This window comes from Apis mellifera, linkage group LG13 (assembly GCF_003254395.2).
Source record: "Apis mellifera strain DH4 linkage group LG13, Amel_HAv3.1, whole genome shotgun sequence".
NCBI classification, from domain to species: Eukaryota; Metazoa; Arthropoda; class Insecta; order Hymenoptera; family Apidae; genus Apis; species Apis mellifera.
In genome coordinates, this window is record NC_037650.1 from 5,119,191 (window position 1) to 5,142,387 (window position 23,197).

Consider the following 23,197-nt stretch of genomic DNA (forward strand, 5'->3'; position numbering starts at 1 on the left):
CCTCGTCATTTACCCGACCTAACCTCCTCTCTCCTCTCCCTTTTTCTTCGAGCCTCTAACGTTGTACGGGGAAGGGGAGGAAGGGCGATGACGTCGCCACGTAAGACAGGGACATTTCTCTGTCTTTTGTCGAGGATACCCTCCTCGCCTTTGTTTCGGGGGCTCCCTCCCCCTCCCGTCTTATCTTCGCAGCCAGCTCCAACGCGAAACACGCGTTGTTGGTTTTGTTAAGGCGGGCGCGACGCTGATTTACGAACACTGTCTCGCGAGAAATCGAGCTTCCTACCCTCCGAGCCTGGGATCCCTCCAGAGATACGATTTCAAGTAATTGCGCTGGCGGGATAACGAGATGGTAGCCTCTTTTTCTTTTCTTTTCTTTTTTTTTCTTCTCCTTTTTTTTTTCTTTTTGGTACGTGTGCATTTCGAAATCCCCGCTTTTTTATCTCGGACGATTCTTCAAAGTATTCTTTCTCGAGGAATTTTTTTTCCGCTTTGTTCTCGTTATTTCTTAGGGATAATTACATAAGGGCAATTATATTCGGGAATTTATACGCATTCTTCGTTTCTCTATTTTAAAAATGATCAAATGTTTCTCTTTCACGCGAATTTATCAGCTCTTAATCATCGGATCGCGATACTATCACGAGTAGTTTATCAGTGGAATAGTGGATTTTAAAATATCTTTGAATCGATGTAAGGAAAGATATGGAAGTCAATTTCCAATTTTCTTAAACAACTTTTCACGTTGGTAGCTGCTTTTAAAAAGCTTTAAAAAACTTGTAAGACGAGCTCACGAGAGAAAGAGAGAGAAATAAATTTTCTTTTTTCGAAAGTGTCCTCACGCGAAAACACGGTAACGGTTTAAAAAAAAAGCATCGAAATTCCGTAAGATTAAAGTATTAAAATTCATATTTCAACTATGCACGCGCGCATACCGCCGGCGGGGATGATTCCCCGGTCAAAGAGGGATAATATCTGAAATTCAATCGTCGGCGTTAAACTATCCACACCGAAATTCCTTCCTCTTTTCACGTTACGACACGCAACAACGGATCCAATCCCCGCTAAATGAATAAGTTTCCCGTAACAGCTGTAAACCGCTCTCGGCAAAGTTGTTTCCCTCCCCTCTGCTTTATTTCACTCGGCGAGTCATTTCCGCCGAGCTTTAAAAGAGTTGCCACTTGTTACGAAAAGGTAACACAACAGTGTCGGAGGGGGGGGGGGGGGGTATTAAAGCGCGGCTTCTCGTATTCACGCCGGCAATACGAGACCGCGCCAAGTTAAGAGAGAGTGCACAGCCGATTGTTACAAGATTTTATGGCGCGAATATTACATCGGTCCGGGGAGAGGAGTCCGTAATGTTCGTTACTTGGAGACTGCGTTAAGTTATTATTGTTAACGGGAAACTTCCGTTAAGCCGTATTCTCCCCTGTTACTATCGTAACGCCTATGCGAAAGTACACCGTCATGCTTCGCCCACCCACTCGGACCCCTTCGCGAGTCGAATGAAACGCGCATCAAATTTCCATCCGTGCGTTATTTCTACCCTCTTGATCGTCGCTCCACCCCTCCTTGAATAATTAAATTTTCACGACTCGAAAACGTCATCGTGGGGGAAAATCGTAAACAAGTTATATATCCGAAATAATGATTATTGTTATCGCAGCGACTCCGCGTTGTGAAAGGACTTCCATTTTCTCTGGGATTAACGGAGGGGTTGGTCGACCTTCTCTCTCTCTCTCCGCGATTATCGCGCGATTATTTTCGAATAGTTTTCAGAGCGTTTACGGGATCGAAAGCGATACGAATTGAACGAAGTGAATGGCAATCGGTCAAGAAGAGATTCGTTCTCCAGAAGAGGAGGGGAAAGTTTCATTTCCGAAAGTGGATGGGGGAGGAAAAAGACGCACGGCGAACGAGCGGGCGAGGAAACTCGAGAATCTTGCCGAGAAATCGGGCCGCCGTGTTCCGCCCCAGCCTGGTTTTATCCGCCGACGAACCACGAGAATTTAATAGAAGGACTTCCTCCCTCCAACAGAAGAAGACAATTTTCTCTGTACATCTCCAACGATGTACGAGAAGTTGCCTCCAATGGTTTTCGACGAGTTTCGCCGGTCGAAGGGAACGGTCCGGGTTTCAGACCACGTAGTCTGAAATAGTCTGGCGTAGAAATCCGAAGGGAATTCGGTGATTCGAGATCTTGAATGTTGGAGAGGCATTATATATATATACACACACGAAATAATTCCTTCGATATGAAGCTTACCAAGGAGGGAGGGAGTGGTTTATGGTGTTTCAATTACGCGCGCGATCATGGGGGGAACAACGATTCGATTCAAACATAAACTTTGATAAACGATTAGCAGCGTCGAAGGGGTGAAACGTCGAAGAGGGTGGTGGTGAATGGTGATGGTGGATTGGAAGGGAGGGAAGGAAGGAAGGAAGGGGAGGTGAACTGTCGCAAACCGCACGCCTGCACCACTATTGGTAGCAATTCGGCCAGTGTTCCCGGACCGTAGTTCCGCCGCTGGATTCGACGCTATTGCCGGTGGCATTGTAATTGGCTGTCAAATGAGAGCGCGACCTCCCCTAAATCTTGCCAACTTGCGCCACCATGGAATTGGGATGGCGTTAGGTCGTTGGGATTCTGGAAACGAGATCCTCCGCCGCCTTGAAACTCTCTCCGTGGATCTCTCCACGTCCTCGGCGTGGCGAAACGCAGCGTGGAACTTGCTGCCCTGCCCTGATCACTCGGTTCAATCTCCCGCCGTTAATTTTCCCCGATTATTGATCTGCCGACCCATGGACTTTGGACGGGCTATAATAACTCTGACGATCCGTGTTGCAAGCAAGTTGTGAATCTTTTTCAACTACTGCTTTCCTACTACTCGTTCGGGCGAGAATAGGCTCGACGAGAATGCATCTTTAACGAAGAATAACGAGTTTCGAGATTCCTCTTCTCCTCGAGCAGCTGCCTCGCCCGCTGCTACTAGGCCGGGCGCAGAGACGCGGCGAGATCAAACTTTTGCCCGGCTGAAAACTTGGCGGAGGCTTTAATTTTACACCAAGCGCGAATCTCTCTCGCTCGAGAGACCTCGTTAAAGCTTGATTCGCGAACGATGCTTTTCGAGAATCGATCGTAGGCGCGCATCGTAAAGGAGGGAGGGTAGGTTGCGCGCATCTGAATACTGGAAGGGAAGATTTCCGCGCGGCGACGAGCGGCCAGAGTACGGCGAACAAAAAACGCGGGGCGGCGAGGAGAGGTTTAACGAAGAGAAGGCTTTTGACGCCGTTCGACTTCGCTTCGACGGATCTCTATGAAGCATTTTTGGCCCTTCTCCCTTCCGTTTAATCACGGACAATGGCCGCGTTGCCGAAAAAAAAAAAAAAAAGAAAGGACAGAAAAAGGGCAACGGTGACTTGGTTTCTAAAAGTATACGAATTCGTTCACCCTTCTTTTCCCCTACGTAGTCTGCACCGTCGTCGACCACCGATTGAAGGGGATTTTTCCCTTCGAGCCATACACACACACACGTGGATAGATAGATAGATAGAGAGAGAGAGGAGAGGACCCTTGTATATTCACGAATAGAGAAACGGTGGGCGTTTTGTGCTCGTACAGGCATCCGTCTGGGTCTGAGCGACAGTCATTAACGGAGATGATGGTTAGGTGTGCAGTCTGCGGCTCGAAAATGATTTCCATCGGAGATACGTGGTTCGCAATAACGATCGTGGAATATTACGGCCGGCCCTCTCCCCTCCTCCTCTTTCATTTCTTTTTTCCACCCCCATCTATGTATCACCCGGTTCAACCCTCGCTTGCCCACGATGCGTTTCACCCGGAACACGTCTGCATCCTCTCTCTCTGTGCACACTGCAACTGAAAACGAGTTTGCTAATCGATCCTGTCGCGACTGCTGCCAGACTCCCTCTTCCCCCCCCATCTTCTGCGTATAATACCTCCTGGTTGAAAGATCCCCGTGACCAGAAGGGATATCGCGAAAACCCTTTTCCCATCGATGATGTTGTCCCTTCGAGCAACATTAATACCGTCGAGGCTCGACTGTAAGTATGGTGTAATCGAAAGATCCCCTTCTCCCCCCTCGATTGAAAAGAATCGGATTGAAAAGGTGATTGAACAGCGGTCTGAATGTGTCGCGTCGACGTTTGTAACGCTTGCTCTCGAAAGAAAGAGTAGAATTCGACTTGAACAAGCTCTTTACATTGTAAAATATAATCTTCGCGAGAAAGATAGCAATATTTGAATATATTTCTCTCGAAAAAAATCGAGAATTAAGATCGAGAATCGCGTTTGGATGTATTTATCGTTTCGTTATAACTCGTTTCGGGATTTCGGAGATACAATTTAGAAGAGAGGGTATCGTTTCCCTCGTTAATCTTTCATCGAAAGTCGGTATCCCGTTCGGGCGTTGAATTTCCCCGTTAATTATTATCGTTACAGTAATTAAAACGATCTAATCGAGGGAGAGGAAAGAAGTAGAAAGTTTTGGAATCCATCTCGCTCCGCCCGCCTGTAATCGCGTAATAAAAGCAAGTGTTTAATAATGTATCGCCAGGGAACGTGAAGGAACGTCGCCTCCTTCTTGGAAAAAGAGGTTGCCTCTTCTTCTCGGCCTGATAAATTGAAGGAACGAATGCGCTTTAAACTTTTTAATTAAAGTGAATTTAAAGAGCGTAAAATAGCGTGCCCAGACGGTCTCTCAACTTTCTATTCTTGACATTCGCTCGCCATTCCTCCTCCCTAGAAGAAGAAGCGGCCATGCGGATTCATTTTGGTGCGTATCGTTTCTTGCGTTCTTTTAATTTTTGACGTGGACGAGACGCGTAACCGAGAGTGGATAACGAACGAAATTAAGGAAGAACCTTAGTTGGGAGAGGAGGAAGAAGGAAGGGGGTCGTGCACTTCGACACGAGGAAGAAATCCTCGTGCGTAACAATAATCGTGCGCAGAGGGGGAATGTGTTTTGAATGGGGAAGCGTCGTAATTGCGAACAGACAAAAGAAGAAACCTCGACGCCAGAGATATAACCCCTTCTGGCTCCTCCCGGAGGTGGTAGGCGTCGTGGAACGTCGTCGCTTACGATGATGACGTCTCGACTACGGATAGGAAAGGGGTTGAAAGGGTTGGAAACCGCGACACACCGGTGGTTGGGTAACACGTAATGAGAATCGTTCTCGTAAGTAATGCTGCTAGTCAATCAAAGAGACTTGTGGCTGGTGATTCGAAATAGGGATGAGAAGCGCGAGTTAATGGATTCGTGGAAACATTCGTGGAGGGATAATATATTAAATTAAAATTAAAATTAATTAATACCGAGGAATCGTATCTTTTTCGAAACCGTTTCCTTTCTTTCGTCTTGATCTCTTTTTTCTTTTTTCTTTTTTTTTTTTATAGTATATACATTAGTGATTTGCATATTTTGTTTGTTATAACGAGGCATTCTATATGTACATACTATATGCTTAAGAAGAGCGTGTACGAGGATATAATTGCGGAAGATCCAGTTAAATCTCGGGCGTTTTTTTTTTTTTTTTTTTTTTTTTTTTTTTAATATTTTCACAAGAGCACTCTTCAGGTTACACGCTCTTTACGAGGCTTTTTACGAGGATTCATCTACAAACGTATATTATCATGTGTAATCGGACAGAGTTTTGAACATACGAAGTGGAATTCATTATCTCTGTAAAGTGATATAATAGGCGAGACACGAACTTAATACGAAATGTATTTTTGCGTCGGATCGGGAGAAGTTTTATCCCGTCATTTCCCTTTTCAACCGCGCCACGGTTAATTTTATTTTACCAAAGTCGTGGCAAAATTAATACGATTCATAGAAAATTTTTCGAAACCTAATATTACACTCGAATTATAAAACAAACGCCGCGCGCCATCGATGCTTAATTTATAATCTAGATAGTCGAAAGTTTCTTTCCACTTTTCACCACTAAAACAATTAAATCTACATTCGTTGGTTAATTAAACAATTTATTTATCGTTGAAATACAATACGATCAAGTTCGAATCGAGATGTAACCGCAATACAGATGATACAAAGTATTGCAGAATTTTAATTTTCACCTCGATTCGAGTGCACCTCGTATTTATCGAAGGTGAACGATGCATTGATAGAATCAGGGACGAGTAAACATTTCTTTACATCTCGATGAATATTAAATTGCAAACAAGGGAGAGTGCAGGCAATTTGTTGTTATGTAATCACAAGTGCTCGTTGCCGTACAAATCGTACAAGAAGATAATTTTAACGTGGTACGTTACACAAATATCAAACAAAAAAATAAATAAAAAGAGAGAGGGAGAGTAACAAGCGAAGATATAATCGTCGAGGAAATGGTTTCCTCGAGGAATTAATTGGCCCTTGACGCCATTATTCGAATCGATCCGAGCTACTAATTACAAACCGTAATGAATCTCGATTACTTTCTATCGATAATAATCGAGCAACAGTTCGCAGACAATGGATTAACTGATTAATAACCATCGGACAATGGAACACGACAAAACTTCGTAGTTTTTTTTCAATCGTTGCATTTCGCATCTCGAACGGGTTAACGTTAATCTCTCGACTCTCTGGTCGTCCTCTGCACAATCGGTTCACAACTTTGGGAAACCGTATCATCGTAGCAGAATCTGAAAATCCGGAATAAACAGGATGAGGATGGGGAAGAGGATGGACGAGGGTTATGCGCGAGTTGACGAGATTTTCCTGGGATTCGCTATGTTCCTGTTCCTGAAGGCCTATTAGCGAATCCTCTGACCAGAGAGAACAGTTGAACAGGACTACAAAGCTTCTCCCCTCCCCGCGAGGGGTTGAAGGAAATAAATGCCTCGCCTCGAAACTAAACTGTCCACGTAATTGCACGCGAGTCCCTTATTTATCCCGCGATTTTGTTGTCCCGTTGCCTCCGCCGTTGCCTCTCTTTGCGAGAGGGGAACCGCCGCGTCTCCTGGAAAAACGAATCTCTGCTCGAGCGTTTAATCAAGATAAAAGGTAATACCCCCGGAGAAAAGCCGCGCTTTGCGACGCAACGTTGGATTATAAAGAGGTTACGAAGAAGTTTCTTAAAGAGAGATTCCTCCCTTGTACGTCGAGAACGATGTGGATGATAAGTAAGAAGGACTATTATTAAAGATTCGATAATGATCGATCGCACGATTTCTCTGTGTAAAAAATAAGGACAGTTTCGCGTGTAAATAAAATCATTACTCGACGCGTTGTCGAAAAGGAAGGTGGAAAGAACGAAGAGAGAGAGATGCTGTAAGGTAATCGAAAAGTGTACCGTCATATAAACCATTCTGATATCTCGGAGGATACGGAATCGGCAATCGTTCCCCCGCAATCCTCATTGGCGGCCATTGTGCCGGTAACATAATAGTCTTGAGTGGAGGAGTGCTGTGAAAGGGGGAAGTAATAAAAAGAGAAGGAAGAGGGAGGAAGAGGAGGAGCAGAAGAGACGAAGAAGAAAGGCAGTAAGGGTGGAAATAAGCGGGAGAAGGGGGAGGGGAAGAAATTCGTACACGAGGAACGAACGAACGACAATAATGACGAGCCGAATATAGATCCCGTAAAACCCGTAAGGCTTCCCTCATTATATTCTCCCCGAGCCTCCCCTCCTCTCTACATCCTTCTCTCCTCGATTTTTACCTCCTCCTTTCATCTATCTCTTTCTCTCTCTATCTTTCGAGAGAGCAGAAGCCTGGATACCGACGACAGCTCTCTTGGAACGCTCTTGGAACGCTCTTGGAACAGACGATTTCTTTGAATGCGGGCCAAAGATTGCCCACGGTAATAATTATTGCGGAGGCTTTCTTTTAAAAATCACCGACCTGTGAATAACAAATGAAAAAGACCAGGAGTGGGCCGGTGTCTACGAAAAATGGGGTCACCGACCAACCTAGCCGCCCGGCCGACAGTGGGACAGGGGTGGAAAGGGATGACGCGGGTCTTCGGTGAGATCGATTTGCAACCGTGGTAACGCGAAATCTCGCAGATATCTCTCTCTGTTGCTATTTCTATATATCTATCTCTCTTGATTCTTCTGCCTTTGAGGTCTGGACCGAAGTGGACGGCGCTTAACTCCACGATACGATCTATCTACGGGGAGCTTACAAAGTGATAACTGTGTGTGTCTCGTCGAATCAATCTGCAATTTATATATATATGGATAGAGAAAGAGAGAAATCACGTCTATCTAGAGATAATGGAATATGGTGAAAGAATGGGATTTAGGCTAACTTTGATACGGAATTTGAGAGTATTTTTTTCATTCGATAATAACAAAGTTCAAAGGATTGCGGACGATTGCGTAATTTTCTGCGAGCAATTGAAAACGAGCTGTTGTTCGACGCGATGTAACACCGGTTTTACGATTCCAATCGAGGATATTTTGTTCGATAAAATGATATGTTCTCGGGGTAGTGGGGATTTTCCATGGGCCATGAAAGCGGTCGGTGAGCGTATTTGCGATGAAAATCCGCGGTAAATGCGGCACGGAAATAATTTTCGCGAAATTGTAGGTACAGGAAGAAGCTGCGGGTGCCCATTCGAGGTGGAAAAATATAATCAAGGATAAATCGGGAGAGGCGGCGGGATGGTCGAAAACGTGCCCGTTTCCTATCGATTCATTTATAACGGGGCCGGTCTGTTTATACCCTTCCCCCTCCTCCGACGAAGCATTCTTCTTGAGAATTTTTATTCGAACAAGGTCTCGTCTCTGAAAGGGGACTCAATTTTTCCCCCACGGTCGTATCCATTTCATGGATAAACAATTCTTCCTTGTTTCGATTCTTTGACTGTTAAATTAAGCGACACTGCAAGTTCCTTCCACCTGAATAGAATCGTGAAATCGTTATTATTCCCTGCCGGGGGATCCATAACGATATTGTCTCCCAACTTTCTTTCCAGAGTCTATAGACTCTTCTAATTTCGTTACGATTAAACGAAAACAAATCGAAAGAAACGAAAGACAGACCATGCTCGTTAAATATTATCGTAATCATCGTCGTCTTTTCTCCATTTCAAAAAAGAAAAGAACTGTTTAAAAATTGTCCTCATCCTCCGTTCGACGAAGGAAAGAAAGAAAGAAGGAAGTGGAGGAGGTAGAGGAAGATTGGAAGGGTTTGACCGTGCACGCTCATCGAGGTATGTTTATTTTTATGCTAGCACGAACACCAGCCATACTTTCCCGGATACTCAACTCGGTCGTGGAAGCCGTTTGTCGAGTATCATATCGTACAACACTCGACCTCTCTAGCCCGACTACACTAACCTATCTCTCGAGCTAACTCAACATCGCCGAAGCCAGGCCAACCCCTCTGAGCCACCCCCACGGACAACGCGTATACTTTGTTTGCCTAGCGCTCGACCATTACCAACCTTGCTACACCCTCTCCTCCCAGAAGCTGCGCCCACCGGTGCAATGCACCGGTACAGTACGAGCAACGAACCGGAGTTGCATCGGCTGTAACCGAGGGATGTTCAGACGTGGGCGAGGTGGCACGTAGCGTCCGTGGTAGCCGACGTAGCCAACAGTAGGATACGTGTTTGTATTTATTCGTTTGTACGGAATACTTTTTACAATCCTGGGGTAATCCGAAATCAGGGCGGCGGGGCGGACTTGTTTACTGCAAATATTGGTTCCTTTCGTTTCCACGGGCCGAGTTTCTCCACGCTGCTTTTACGTAATTGATAGCCGCCGTATCTTGATGAAACATGTCCGCCGTGATTATTGTGTACGGAACCTTCCTCCCGTAAATAGAGAATGCTTCTTCCGAGATGAATCCTTTGATCGTATCGCTTCTATCGATGTTTATTATCTCGATATATATATATTTAGATAGATACGAGATAGCCAGGGATAAAGGATATTAAAGATTTTAGAGGGGGGGAAAGTTTGAAAAGAATAGCTTATCCGTATTATCAATCGGTCCTGTAGGAGAGATAGATCGCGTTCTCGTATCGTGTTCTGGTGGCGAATCCTCGCAAACATTCTTGGACGTTTTTCGACATCATACCTTCCCGTATGAATGAATTTCGCGTTTTCCGGAACGTGTGTCGAAAAGACAGTTCCGTATCTGAGAACTTGCCTTTTCTAGGTAACCGTTGCTTCATCAAACATCAAACATCCCTTGTATATATAGTAAATACGTTTACCATACCCGATACTCTCGATCGAACTTCCGGACTTGGTGAATGTTTGCGAGGAATCGAGTGACCCAGATCACTCAAAGAAGACTGACCGTAACGAGTTTCCTGCTTGATAAAATTGAGCTCGGTCTCTCTCTCTCTCTCTCTCTCACTATTCCTCGCCTGGAGGAAATAGCCCGGAATTTCACGATGGATTTAAGCCAAAGCGGAGAGAAGCCTACGTCTCGGAATCCTCTTTCTCTCCGTCGCGCTAAGGGATTAATATCTGTACACGGTTCAGGTGAAAATCTCATGGGTGGAGATGCGAGGGAGAAAAAGAGAGAGAGAGAAGCTTAGTGTATCTAAGGTAACGTTTCCTGGTGGCGCGTTTCAGACCCTTTTATTTGCTCCCTTTCTTCCACCGTCCTTCTGTCTTCTCGACGTCGTCGTCGTCGTCTCGACGACCTCGAGGCCTCGGGCCTCGACCCACCCCTCTTGACTTTACGACCTGTGCCAGATTAGGATTTATTTTAATCCTAAAGGACCGGGTTTGCCTTGGTGGCCTCCCTCCGTTCTTCGCTCCTCCCACGTCTCTATCCCCCTCCCCCCTGCCCCTTGTACACACGCACACACCTCCCTCCTCGATCCAACTCTCGATCGAGTGTTCCTCCTCCACTTGCGGGAAACAATCTTATTCTTCTCGACGACTTGGACAAACTCGATCCTCTAAATCAATTTATCTCGAAAGTGCAATTTTCGCTTCCACGTTTCTCGAAACTTTCTCCTTCTCCTCTCTTTCTCTCTCTGTCCCACATTTCCTCTCTACTTTCTTCCTTTTTTTTAATCAATGTTAAAACTAATACGCTCGATCCATGGAACAATTTTCCTTTCTTTTTCTTTCTTTCTTTTTTTCATAGAAGGGAGAGATAGTGAACGTTGAACGAAGGGCGCGCGTTTTATATCTCGTTCGCCTAATTTATGCGCGTGTGTTCCCTCCTCCCGCGTCTCTATCATTCCCTTTGATCGGGCGCAAATGAAACGGTCGCGCATCGGTTTCCATCTATTCCCCGACATTGTTCAAAATTCAGGGACCACCGTCGGGAGGCCGTGTGCTCCGACCGACGATGCTCCTTTGAACGCGGCGAAAAACTCCCCGAAGGTTTTTATAGGAAATCGATATCGGGGAGAGAAAGAGAGAGGGGACGCGTGGAATGTTGGTTTCAAAGGTATGATGATCGACGGGCGGGGAGGCAGGCGTGGACAGGTCGGCGAAAAAGAACAGGAGGGGGAGGGCAAGAGAGAAAGTAGGCGAAGGGGGAGAGGGAGAATAAAACGGCATAAAGTCGCGCGATCAATCACTCGCCGCGCTGGACCGCGCGTAATCTTCGTTAGGATGAATAAATCCCGGTCACGTATGCGCGCATGTTGCAAAGCTCGAGCGAGAAAGCTGAGCGAGGACGGGGAGGGAGGGAGACGAGGGAGGTTGAAAAGAGGAGATGGGCCGTTTATTAGAGGGCGGCCAACGTTTCAAGGCAATTCCATTTAGCCGATTCGATTTCAGCCGTGTGTGGATAGCAAGCGCGGGGGGTGATCGGTGTTAAATTCACGATTAATGAAATAACCTTCCGATGTCTCTTTGTATCCGTGACCGAATGCTTGGTGCTTCCCTGTTTTCGTTCCGTGCCCGTAGTTTATTTTGCCCCGGCAATGCGGTCATTAATTACATGGAACGAACACGCGTGTGTAAACACCCGTCCCCCCCCAGTTATAGCGAATAGTTTCATTTCGAAGGCATCGTGCGTGGCGGTGTGTTGTCGCTTTAAATATCGTCCGCGACGTAGTTTCGTTCTTCGTTCCCACGCTCATTTGTTCGCGTTATATTATATCCGATCGTATCGTGTTTCGTTCGATCCGTTGGAAAAAGTGTTTTCCTCCTATTGAACGCTCGATTGAAGAAGGAAAAAAGTAGGAAGAAAAGTGAATAAAGTGGCAGTGAATAAAGTGATTTTCTTCATGTGAATTCGTATCTTCTGTGAGCGTATCGTAACACGTGTACCGTGTTAACTAACGATATTTGAAGCAACGTTAAAATACGTTAAAATACTTCTATCAGAGCGAGGGAGGGAGGGAGGGAGAGGAGAGGTGACAACGAGATGGAGTTTTTCAATACGCTAAATATTCACGAACACGCGATGACGCGTTTCCATAACGGGGCTGTATACACGCGTCGAACATAACTTTTCCATTTTACATTTCCCCCCCGGGGGCTGTCGGCTCGTTTCGGCACGGATGATTGATCGATTACCGATGAAAAGCGAAAGTGATGCAAAAAGTTGCGCGATCGACGCCACAAAGACGACGGTAGTGCAGGGTCGGATAGCATTGGGATAGGAAAGATAGCAACAGGCATCGAAACGTACGAATACACGCCCGCCTCTACGGATATCCCTCGCTCTGCTTTATATTCGAAACATCGTCGAACGGGAAAAAACAAAAAAGAAGAAAAAACCTATGAATCTTAAATCGAACTCTTTCCTACCCTCGCGATTCCAACGGATTCCTCCCGATTCAACCCATCCCTGTATCCAGAGAGAGCGTGCATCGTTTATTCGCAACCACCACCACCTCCACCACCAATGCTCGGCCTCCGGATCCAACCTCAACATTTATACAATCCGCAAACTCTCGTCTCGCAAGTTGGCGCTTTAACAGTTGGCGAACATTAACATCAACACGTTCGCTTGCGAAAGTGGCTTGCTCCTCTCCCGTAGGAATCGAATAACGGAAGAGGAGGCGAGCGTGCGGAGCATCGCCTCGGGAACGAAATCGCGTCGAGATTCGTTGGAACGAAAGGAGATTTTCAAAGCTCGGGGAGCTCGGCCGAGCGGTGAATTTTTATTCCAGCCCACGCGCTCATGTTATAAATTTATATATCGCGAGTAAATCTGAATTCAAGGACGATACGATGAGAAAGATCGTATCGACACCTCGTGATCATGGACGAGAGAGAAGGTACGAGAGACGGCACGGTCTCAAAGGTGAGGAAGAAAAGGGAGAAGGGAAGACGACGCTACGAATGCAAATTTAACTTTTCCTTTCGCGCGAAAGAAGTCGATGAAAACCGGGAGAGGAGGAGAAGGATAAATGGATAGTGTTGAATCGATGAGAGTCACGGGATGAGGGGAGAAAATGGCGAGGAGAAAGAAGGAACGATGGGTGGACGAAGCCGCTTCGATCTGATAAGCGGAGCTTACGTAAGCGACAACCGTGCTTTTGCTGTCTTTCGAATTACTTCGGTGTACGCTTCGACCGTCGCGAGTTTTTCGTTCGAGAACAGGTTTTCTGCGTGATCTCCTCTTTCGACGATCATCATCCCCCGCGTTTCTTCTCTCTTTCTTTCTTTCTCTCTTCTCGAAGGAATTTTGGCCGTGAGAGGTTGTTCGTTCTTAGCAAAAATTATGCGACGGGACGTGATTTTGAGGATACAGTGTTTTCGATGCGCTAAAAGAAAGAATACGCGATAAGGGAAGATAGCGTTGTACGTAACGGGAGAGGAGAAGATTGGATTAGGAGATTGGAAAACGCGAAGTGGAACGGGAAGAAGGGCCGCCTCGGCGAACTTCACGCGAGAAAAATGTTCTCGAAGAAAGTAATTGCGAGGGACGCCGCTGCCGCCGCCGTTCCCGGAAATAGGAATAAATTTCTACACGGTGTAGTGTTTTCGCGCGGGAGGGGGGGAAACGATGGTTATACGGGCGGGTGTTAGGGCGAATTGCAGTTGCTCAACGTTGCCGCCGCATCCGCAGAGGCGGCGGAAGACGGAATAGGACGATTTCTCATTCGGAACGAAGAGTAACCGGCCCCTTCTCGCGCGTTGTTTCACGCTTGCTCCGGAAACATCGACCCTGTATAATCGCGCTTGCTCTGGCAAAACTTTCCTTTCGACGGATCGACGACAAACGACGAATAAATTATACGAAATAGCCAGCCTGGTCGAACTGGCCGCCCTCCGATTCAGGTGCGATCCCGTCCGTCGGATTACAATCAAATTACATGGAATTTGACAGTCGGGTAATACAGCGGAGATCAACGTGTCCCGTGTAATTTACGTAACACCGTCCATCACGTTACTTATTAACGTTTACGTGAACGCGGGCATTGAATTATCGTTGGATACAACGCTTCCCATTAGGGAGGATAGGAATTTCAGATATTGGATTCGAAACGGTCAAAAGCATTCGTTAGCCAATTCTTTTTCGAGAATCGGTCCAAAATATCGAGATGGAAGGCGGAACTGCACGTTCGTAACGCTCTTTTTTCAGTTTTTCCTCCTCTCTCTCTTCCTCCCTTTTTTTTCTTCTTTTTTTCCCGCCTCTTTTTTGTATATCGGATGCGCTGCACTCTACGCGTTGGCTTCGATCGCATCAGTCAATTTACCCCAGGACTGTCGATTAAACCGAGCGCGATACTTTTAATGGCGACGGCTTGTTTCCTGTCTGGAACAACCATTAATTTTAGGCTGGACCCACCAGGATATCGATAGCAGAACAAATGTCCGTACCGTTGATAAAAGCGCGTCCATAAAAGTGAGCTTTACAGGATAATAACACGTGTACGCTTGACGTATTTGTATTTCTCCCCTCCCCCGCCTCGTATTCCGACAAATGAGCGTGAAACGTTTTCCAATCGAACCTGCCATCGAAATTGATCCGCGAACGGAGGAGGAAGAAGAAACAGAGAGGAAGAAGAAAGAGGAAGATGCCGTTTGAGAATCTATCTCAGGGACGGATATAATGAGTGGGGAGAAAAAGAAATTGAAAAGGGAAACAGTCGGGGATACGTGGAGAGCAGAGAGAGTAGGAATAACTTCGTCGTATAACCTCAAACGATTCCCACCGACGTGTACGTATCGCTGTTAAATTTTTTTTAATGTACTTTGTAATTGATCGAAACTCTTTTTCTTCTTCTTCTTCTTTTCAGAAATCCACGAGAAAAAGATAGGAGGAATGTAGCGTCCTTTTACCCTCGAAAATGGATGAAAAGCGAAACGGGGCACCGCGTTCGGGTCGTTTACTACTCCCATCCCCCTCTCCCCCATCCGTTCGACCCGAAATTATCTCCTCCGTTTTGAATCCGACGGTGAGTTTTACTCGCTGCGACGTAGCGCAAAATCGCTCGAATTTACTTCTTCCCTCCCCGGATCATCGAATTAAGCGTGGCCGGAATCCATTAACCGGCTAATCTCGTTTCTTGCCCTTGGTTGTTAGGAATGCTGCTCCTCCGTTCAACTTGTTATACAGCATCTCTTAGGGCAAAAGCGCTAAATCATTTGCTAAATCGGCCCATATAATCCTTTGCGAAAATATACGAGGGTGGTGATAAAAAAAAAAGGAGAAATATACGCACAGAGGAATGCGCCGCCTTCCTCGAGAGCCTCCTCGATATATTGGTCCCGCGGCGACATGGTAATAGCAAACGTTGCTCCTCTCGCGGAGGCGGAAAAGTAAACAGGTGATCGATATTGTTTGATTTATGCAGCGCGGGAACACGAGGAGGAGGAGGCGGCACGAAGTGTTTTCGAAGCTTGCATTCACAAGCAATGGTCGAGGTTACGCGTCCATCCACCCCTCTATTCACGGACAGCTATCTGTCACCGGGCAAAATGTGTGCAACATGGACACGTTCTCGACACGACGCACGCGTGTCGAGAGTGGGAGAGCTCCACTACCTGCTTCGAATTTCTAATTTTCGATATTGAACGCCGCCAACCCTTTTCACCCCGTTACCTCGCAAACTACTACTACCCCCCTTCGCCACCACCCTTCTTTTCCAGACAGATCCCCGCTGCGATTCGGGACAGCTCTCCCCGTACGTAGCGTTTATTGGCCTCGCTCGCACGCGATAGTTGAGCGATAGATTTATAGAAGCGGCTTGGTCGATACGAGCTTTTCTTCCCTTCTTCTTTTTTTACGCGTGGAGGACTTTAAGGTGCGAGAAACGTTTTGGAACAAATTCCTTCCTTCCTCTTACTTACTTACTTACTTACTCCTTGGAAACAAGTTCGTTCACGCTGCTCCAAGTTGTTTCTCTCGAGGAGAATGATCCATCCAGAGTTTGAAGATCGCTTGAATATAAAAATATTCGCCGAAGAAGGAGCCGGATTCTTTCGTTTCAACGCGAAAATTCCATCGGCGGTCGAAAAGGTGTTCGGTCGGAAATGTTTGGCCTCGATTAAATTCGTGGCATTCGTCCCTGTTTGAAAAAGGGGCACACGAACACACGCGTTACACACAGCGTGCGCAGTATGCAAAGTGTTCCCCATGTATAATTTCAAAGTTGGGGAACGCCATTATTCCATCGACGATTCCCACCGTGGCGCGGCCATACGTCGAATACGAGGAGGAGGATCGTGAATATTTGGCCGACTCTGGGAATAGTTGAACGATGAGAAGGGGATGATTCGGTGGGGGAAGGAGGGTGGTGTAAATGGGGTAAAGGCGCGCGAGAGAATGCGCGAGGATATAGAAGAAGATCCCGCGAGGATATATGGGAGCAGTGGAAAAAGACGTCGTTACCAGAAGCTCATTAACGGGAACTATCCCCAAGACGAAGCGCTGGAAAATGCCTTAACGCGGAGCGAGAAGCTCTCGAAGGATGTAATTCTCGTGTTAGGCTACGAGAGAGAGAGAGAGAGCAGCGCGCAATACTAATTAGCCCATTGGTTCGATCGGTTTTCTCGTTGAAACTTTCTTCCTTCGACTTCTTTTCGTTACCTTCTGTTCACATTTTTCTTCCACCAACTTCTTTGACCCGTCGAACGAGTAGCAAACGCGAATTCGTCCTCGCGACGAAATTTACACGGGAAACGAGAAGAACGTGGTGGAAGTTTGTTAGGGATTTCTTTGTTCCCTCGAAGTGGTTTTATTTTGCCTCTCTTCTTCCCCTTCTTCTTTTTTTTATTCCTCTTCTTTTCTAACGTTTCGAGGATTTTACGCGAGACCGGGCGAAATTTGGACCCGTGCCATGCCTAACTACACCCTCTCCTTGCCTCTCCCTCTCCCTCTTCTCTCCCGCGAACGTTTCAGGTTGCCGTTTCCCGAAGTTCGCCCAATTACCAGGCATTAGTCTCGTTTCATCTCATCGGGGGCGCGAACAGCGCAATTTCCTCGGCGTTTCCGCATTCTCTATTATTTCATTAAGGAACGCCCGATACAATCTGAAACGCTCTCCTTGTTCTCTTGTTTCTTTTTTCTTCTTCCTCTTTTTCTCTCTTTCTTTCTTTCTTCTTTTTGTCGGGATAAATTCCGATAATTGGATCGTGTAGGATATCCGATATGTCATTTCGAGAAGACAATGTTCGTGTTTCCTAATTTTAAGATATTTGTATATTTGTAGAATCGAGCAAATCTCGAATCGCGATGATGAATTATACGGAAAAGTTTTAGGGAAAAAATTCGATTCGCGTTCATTTATTTATTGATCGAAAGAACACGTATTATAGATAAATATTCTTGAAGCAACGCACACTCGTTACACTCGGACGTTGTAATTGGAAGAGGAGCAATTTTATCGAGCAATACTCGGGCGCTAATAAACGTTAGGCCTCGATTTCGGTGCAGCAGGTACGGATGTACGGCCAGGTAATGAACGGGCATGCGAACGAGAAGATAGGCGACGGAGATAGAGGATATAATAGCTCGGGGGAGGGGGTGGGGAAGCTGGAATCGATGGGATATTCAAGTAATGACAACGATAACGACGGTGACGATAATCAACGAGCGACGACCAACGTCGAACGCAATTCGCTGCAACGACGATGACGAACGACAGCGAGGGCGGCCATTAAATTGATACCACGTGCTAATTGGTATCTCTGAATTCTATCTGCTTTCAGTGTATCGACCGGTTTACCGGCTTCAAAATTACCATTTCGATATTCCATCGAACGGATATTTTTCTTTTCCCCTCCCTCCCCCATCATGTTTCAAGAATATGTATAAATATTTCGATATCTTCGAGACTTGGCTGCTCTACTTCCTCCTTCGCTTGCAAAATTCAAGAAACGGCGTTGTAGGATCATCTCGGCAACGCGTGCGAGGATATCCCGATCGCATCCCGTCGCATTGGGTTTTAAACGGATCAAAGCTTTCGTTTAATACCTCGCCGGAGGAAGTTCTCTCTCCGTTGGAGGGGATCTCGGTGTGAATACGTACTCGAGAACAACACCGTAACACCCTTCCATTTGCCAACGTCTCACCGTCTCTCCACTTTTATCATCCCCCGCGTCTCGCTCCCCGTCAGTCAATGTTTGTCGCGCGTCCGCCTCGCGCGGCAAATAAAATTGAGGCAAACCGATCTGCCTCCCCCTAAACTGATTGACACGCTCGAATACTCCTCCCCGCCTTCTTCCTTCTTCTCGTCCTGGAAAGCGAAATAAGAAAACCTCTTTGGGAGAGGATGGGCGCTTAGAAGATAAGTACAAGTGGGAAACCTGCATCAAGGGGTTCCCGTAAATCGAGTTTACCGACGACGAAACGGTTCCCGTCATTTTCCTCTCGCGCCTTCCTTCCACCTCCTCTCCCTCTGCATCGCCGCGAACCGCGTATATATATACGTACGTACGTACGCGCGAAAAACCTTTTATCCGGAGAAATTACCGTGAATGGGTGAGAAAATCGTCGGGTTGAGGCAACTCTCTCCATTTTCTCGAGAGGGAGGGAGGTCGATACAGCTTCGTCACTCGAGACACCGCAGCCACGGAAAAACGCGACGCGACTCCGCGTGTCGAGGCCGCAACAGTCGACTCCTCGTCGTCGTCATCGTCGTCGTCGTCGTTGTCGTTTAGAGAATGGCTGCACGTACGTTGCGGGTCGCGCGCGAAAGGGTGGTTGGAAAGAAGGGCGGGAGAGAATATTCCTGTGGAGGCTCGAAGGAAATTCCCCGTGTCCCGAGGAAAATTCGTCGAGTTTCCTAGCTGCGTTCCATATTCCCTACTTTTTCCATCGCTTTTTTCCTCCCCCTCCATTCCGCTGTGTTAAACCGCTACGTGCCCTTTATCCGATGTCTACGCGTTTTTCCTTTCTTTTTTCTTCCCTTTCTTCGTCCTCCCCTCGTCTCCTCCGCCGGATTTCTTGCGCCTTTTCGGCCGGATTTCCCTTCGCTTTCGATTCGAAGAGCAGTATAGGAGGAATCTCCGGAGAATCGTCAAGGTTCGAACGTTTGGCGGATTAATAGGAAATGAAGATCGCGGTGGAAGGTGCGGGTAACGATTCAAAGAGAAGACCCGTGTTTCCAGGTCGCTTTCGGCTGAGCAGAAAATGGCAAGTCGGCTTCAAAAGGCCAAAGCCAGTGAAAAGGCTTGTACGCTGCTTGCCACCCGGCAAATTGCGTATACCGTACGAGAGATGTTTTACGTGGTATCGAGTGGTATCACGACAGCGGCTCTGTATCCAGAGAAATATCTCTCTATCGTTCCTTTATATCCTTATATATATATATATATATATACACCTCGTCGGGGATCTTGAATCGGGGGCACGAGCTAGAGGTGAATCTGAATCGTGGCTGCAGATGAAATGCAAATTATATATCTCTCCTCTTCTTGATCTTTGATTTAAGTGCTCCGGGAAGAAGAAAGATCTCTGCTTTATTTTTCATAGCACTGGGAAAATGGAAGAAACCGGTATTCTTCGATAATTTGTTCTAAACGAAGGTCGAATTCGGGTTTAACTCTTTTGAACCTTTCGTCGCGCAAACAAACTTTTTCAAGTGGATACAGAGATTTATTTTTTAACAAAAGTGGGAATTCAATTAGAGCTACTTTGAGGAGAGCTTGCGGAAGAGATTCGGGGAATGTTGAGAGGATTGTTGATTCGCAATCAGATTCGCCAACTCCGGCGAAACTGTTGTAGCTCCAACTTAAAAAAAAAAAAGAAACAAGAAGAAAGAAAGAAAAGGAAAAAACGAGGAAACTTGTCCGGTCGGGGTGGAATTTGCATTACGTTTCTCTATAGAAACTATAGAACGATATTTATATTTACTAGTGGACGGGTGGCTTTTGTATTCAGTCCGCCCTCTCCCCGTTGGAAAAATATTTCTGTAATTAAAATGGTGGTGCCGCGTTGCGGAACGTTTCAGCCGTGGCGCCACTGGAAGCACGATCCTTTTATTCGCAGATTTCTCGCCTCGTTGTACTTTAATAGGGGCGAAATTTCGCGATAACGCGTGGAGCACGTAACATTCTTGCTCTCCTTCCTTCCTCCCTCCCCCTCTTCCCTCCCCGTAATCTCGATGCTGAGAACCCGAGTTCGAAACTATATAAGATGTCCGCCGTTGACTTACGAACGGTATTCGACCCCGCAGGGCAACGACGCCGGGCTAAGAGCCGCGAGATATTTAATTTTCCCCGGGGGTAAAGTTGCTGGTCCATTTGGATATATATATATACATAAAAGACGCCAAATAATCTATTCTTCCGGTAACGGAGAACACGATAAAGATAATGGTCGTGCGAGAAATATTATACTTGGAAGGATTTTCCTTTTGTTCTTCTCTCTTTGCCATCCTGTATTCCCCTCCGTTGCTATACTCGAGTTGGCGGAATAAATTCGCGAGGCATATCTGGTGTGGCGAACGCGGCCTCGATCCGTGCCGAAATAACGCGAAAATTGCGGATGGGAAGAGAATTTTTGGAGAGGGAAAGAGAAAAAGAAAAATATTCGCCCCGCAAATTCGAATCTGGCGGCAGAGAAACGGATTATTCTCGCGGATCCGGATATGGAAACAGAATTATTCCAGGCGACGTGCTAACGTCGTTTAATTCATCGTATCGAGTTTTAATATCGTTTATATATATATATATATAGTCGGATGCCGACAGGATCGATGACAACAACCGACGCGCGTAACGATTCGATTAATTCGGGAATCAGAGAAGGTAAAAACTCTGTGTCTTTAAAAAAACGTCGAAAACTTCGCTTCCAGAGAGGGATCCTAAAGACGTTTTCGACGCCTCGACTGAGAAGGATTGCTCCCTTCATCCTTCCTCTCGACATTCCCCTTCTCCTCTTGAGCCCTCTGCCTCTGTGTTTCCATTCCGTTCCTCGTGTTTCTCTCTCTCTCTTTGAGAGCGTGGAAGGATGCAGTCTGGAATAATTAACGAGGGTGAGATCTTCTTCCCGTGGAACATACGTTTAACGAGCCCCCTTTGCCAAGGGGTTAGAAGTAGACGGCGACGTAAACGCGCGCGACGCCTCCTCTCGATGACGATCCATCCGTGAAGGGTGACTTTCGGCGTTGGAGAACTCGTAGCAGACCGACCGGCACGTAGTAGTTGCGTAATTGTCGAACGGGAGACGACGTTTAACGATCAGCCCATAAATGTCGATAAGCGGACGAGAGGGGAAATTTCGGGCATTTTTCAACCTCTCCCCCTCCCCCCTTCCCCCTGATCATTGCCGCCAGAGTTATCGGGGGTACCCGCTTTATTAAATTTGTCGAATGTCTCTATCGATTCATTGCGGTCGTTAACGCCGCCAATTATTAGTCGATAAAATGTTGGAATACCGCCGCGATAAAATCTTCAATTTCGATTGCCGTGACGTGTAATTGACGATCAACGTTTTCGATTATATATCCTTTGGTAGTAGTTATTGGAGGAGCAATAATTTCTGGCAATAATAACTCGAAGCTCGATAATTTTAACCGATTATTTTTTCCCGTTAAAGCGTTACTTCGCGATTTTTTTTCTTTTTTATTTTTCCTTTATTTTATTCCATTTTATTTTACTTTTTAATATATACGGTCGGTGAAGTTAATGCAGAATAAAATAGAATTAATGTATGATTAAACCGGGCAATTTAATTGCGTAATGTTGTTAATCTTTACGCTGCGATATAACGGCATTCGAAAATATGAAATACGTAATAATTTGATTATTATTAGAGCATAACAATATGCATCGATAGATCATTGAAAACGTTATTATACGAGTGATAATAAATTTAATATGTAAATATACGTTGAAATTTACGTTGCATTTTACGTTGTCCATTTTGTCGTCGTAATTTGTCACCACGGGTGGCGCCGTGGCAACAAACGTCATTCGTCGTCGATCGCCGCCGGCAGATGGACGATTTTATGGAGAATTTATTAGAAACGTCTCGAACGTTCGACGGAATCGATCATTCGGCCCGTAAAATTACGCAATTAAAAGAATTCCTCCCGACTCCATTAATCTTTGCCGCGGATAAATTGCCGTGATTTCGTTGAAAACGAGGCCGATTGAATCGGATCCAGGCGTGCAACAAATCTTTCCGCTCGTTTCGAGGAGAAGATTTCCCCGCGAGGAGGAGAAAATCAGCCCAGGAATATCGAGGTTTTCAGGGAGGAGCAAAATCGACCGATCCCACAGAATTTTCGTTTGAAATTCCAACGATGCTTATAAACCCGCCATTTTGGTTTCAGGTATCCTGGATGCGTAAAAGGGATTTACACATACTCACGTCGTCCATCTATACGTACACGGGGGACGAAAGATTTTCGGTGAAGCATCCCGAGGCATCCGACGAGTGGACGTTGAAGATCGATTACGTTCAGCAACGTGACGCCGGGGTTTACGAATGCCAGGTTAACACCGAGCCCAAAATGAATTTAGCCTTCGTTTTGAGAGTGGAAGGTAAAATTTCCATCATTTCGTCGTTATCCTCCTCCGCGATTGATCCTCTCGCGTCCGACCGAATATTTATTAAATCCAAATTTTTGAACGAATTAAAATTTCGAAAGTGTCGAATCGCGAAAGGATCGATCGTCTCCCGAACTCGTCTACAACTACCCCCTGTACAGCTGTGTATAAACACCCTTCGTAAAGTGGAGTCTAGATATGGAACAGAGACAATTTTTACACAAGCTTATTATTGTCCAACGTGTGTCTATCGCCCGATCGATCAGGAAAGACACATTATCATCTTTCCGGTACCCTGACCTCTACTCTACGCACCAGCATGAGAAAAAGGATTGAAGCTTTCCGCTTG

General features: G+C 46.1%; 1 protein-coding gene across 7 annotated transcripts in view; it reads left to right on the top strand.

Annotated features, from left to right (window-relative positions):
- The window catches only part of LOC410439 (basement membrane-specific heparan sulfate proteoglycan core protein), a 144,745-nt gene that overhangs the window by 94,289 nt on the left and 27,259 nt on the right, over positions 1-23,197 (top strand). For all 7 annotated transcript variants that reach the window (XM_026444737.1, XM_016915917.2, XM_006560411.3 and 4 more), the window contains one exon: positions 22,632-22,842. In XM_026444737.1, the coding sequence (XP_026300522.1) occupies positions 22,632-22,842 (211 nt within the window). The remainder of the gene's footprint in view (positions 1-22,631; positions 22,843-23,197) is intronic.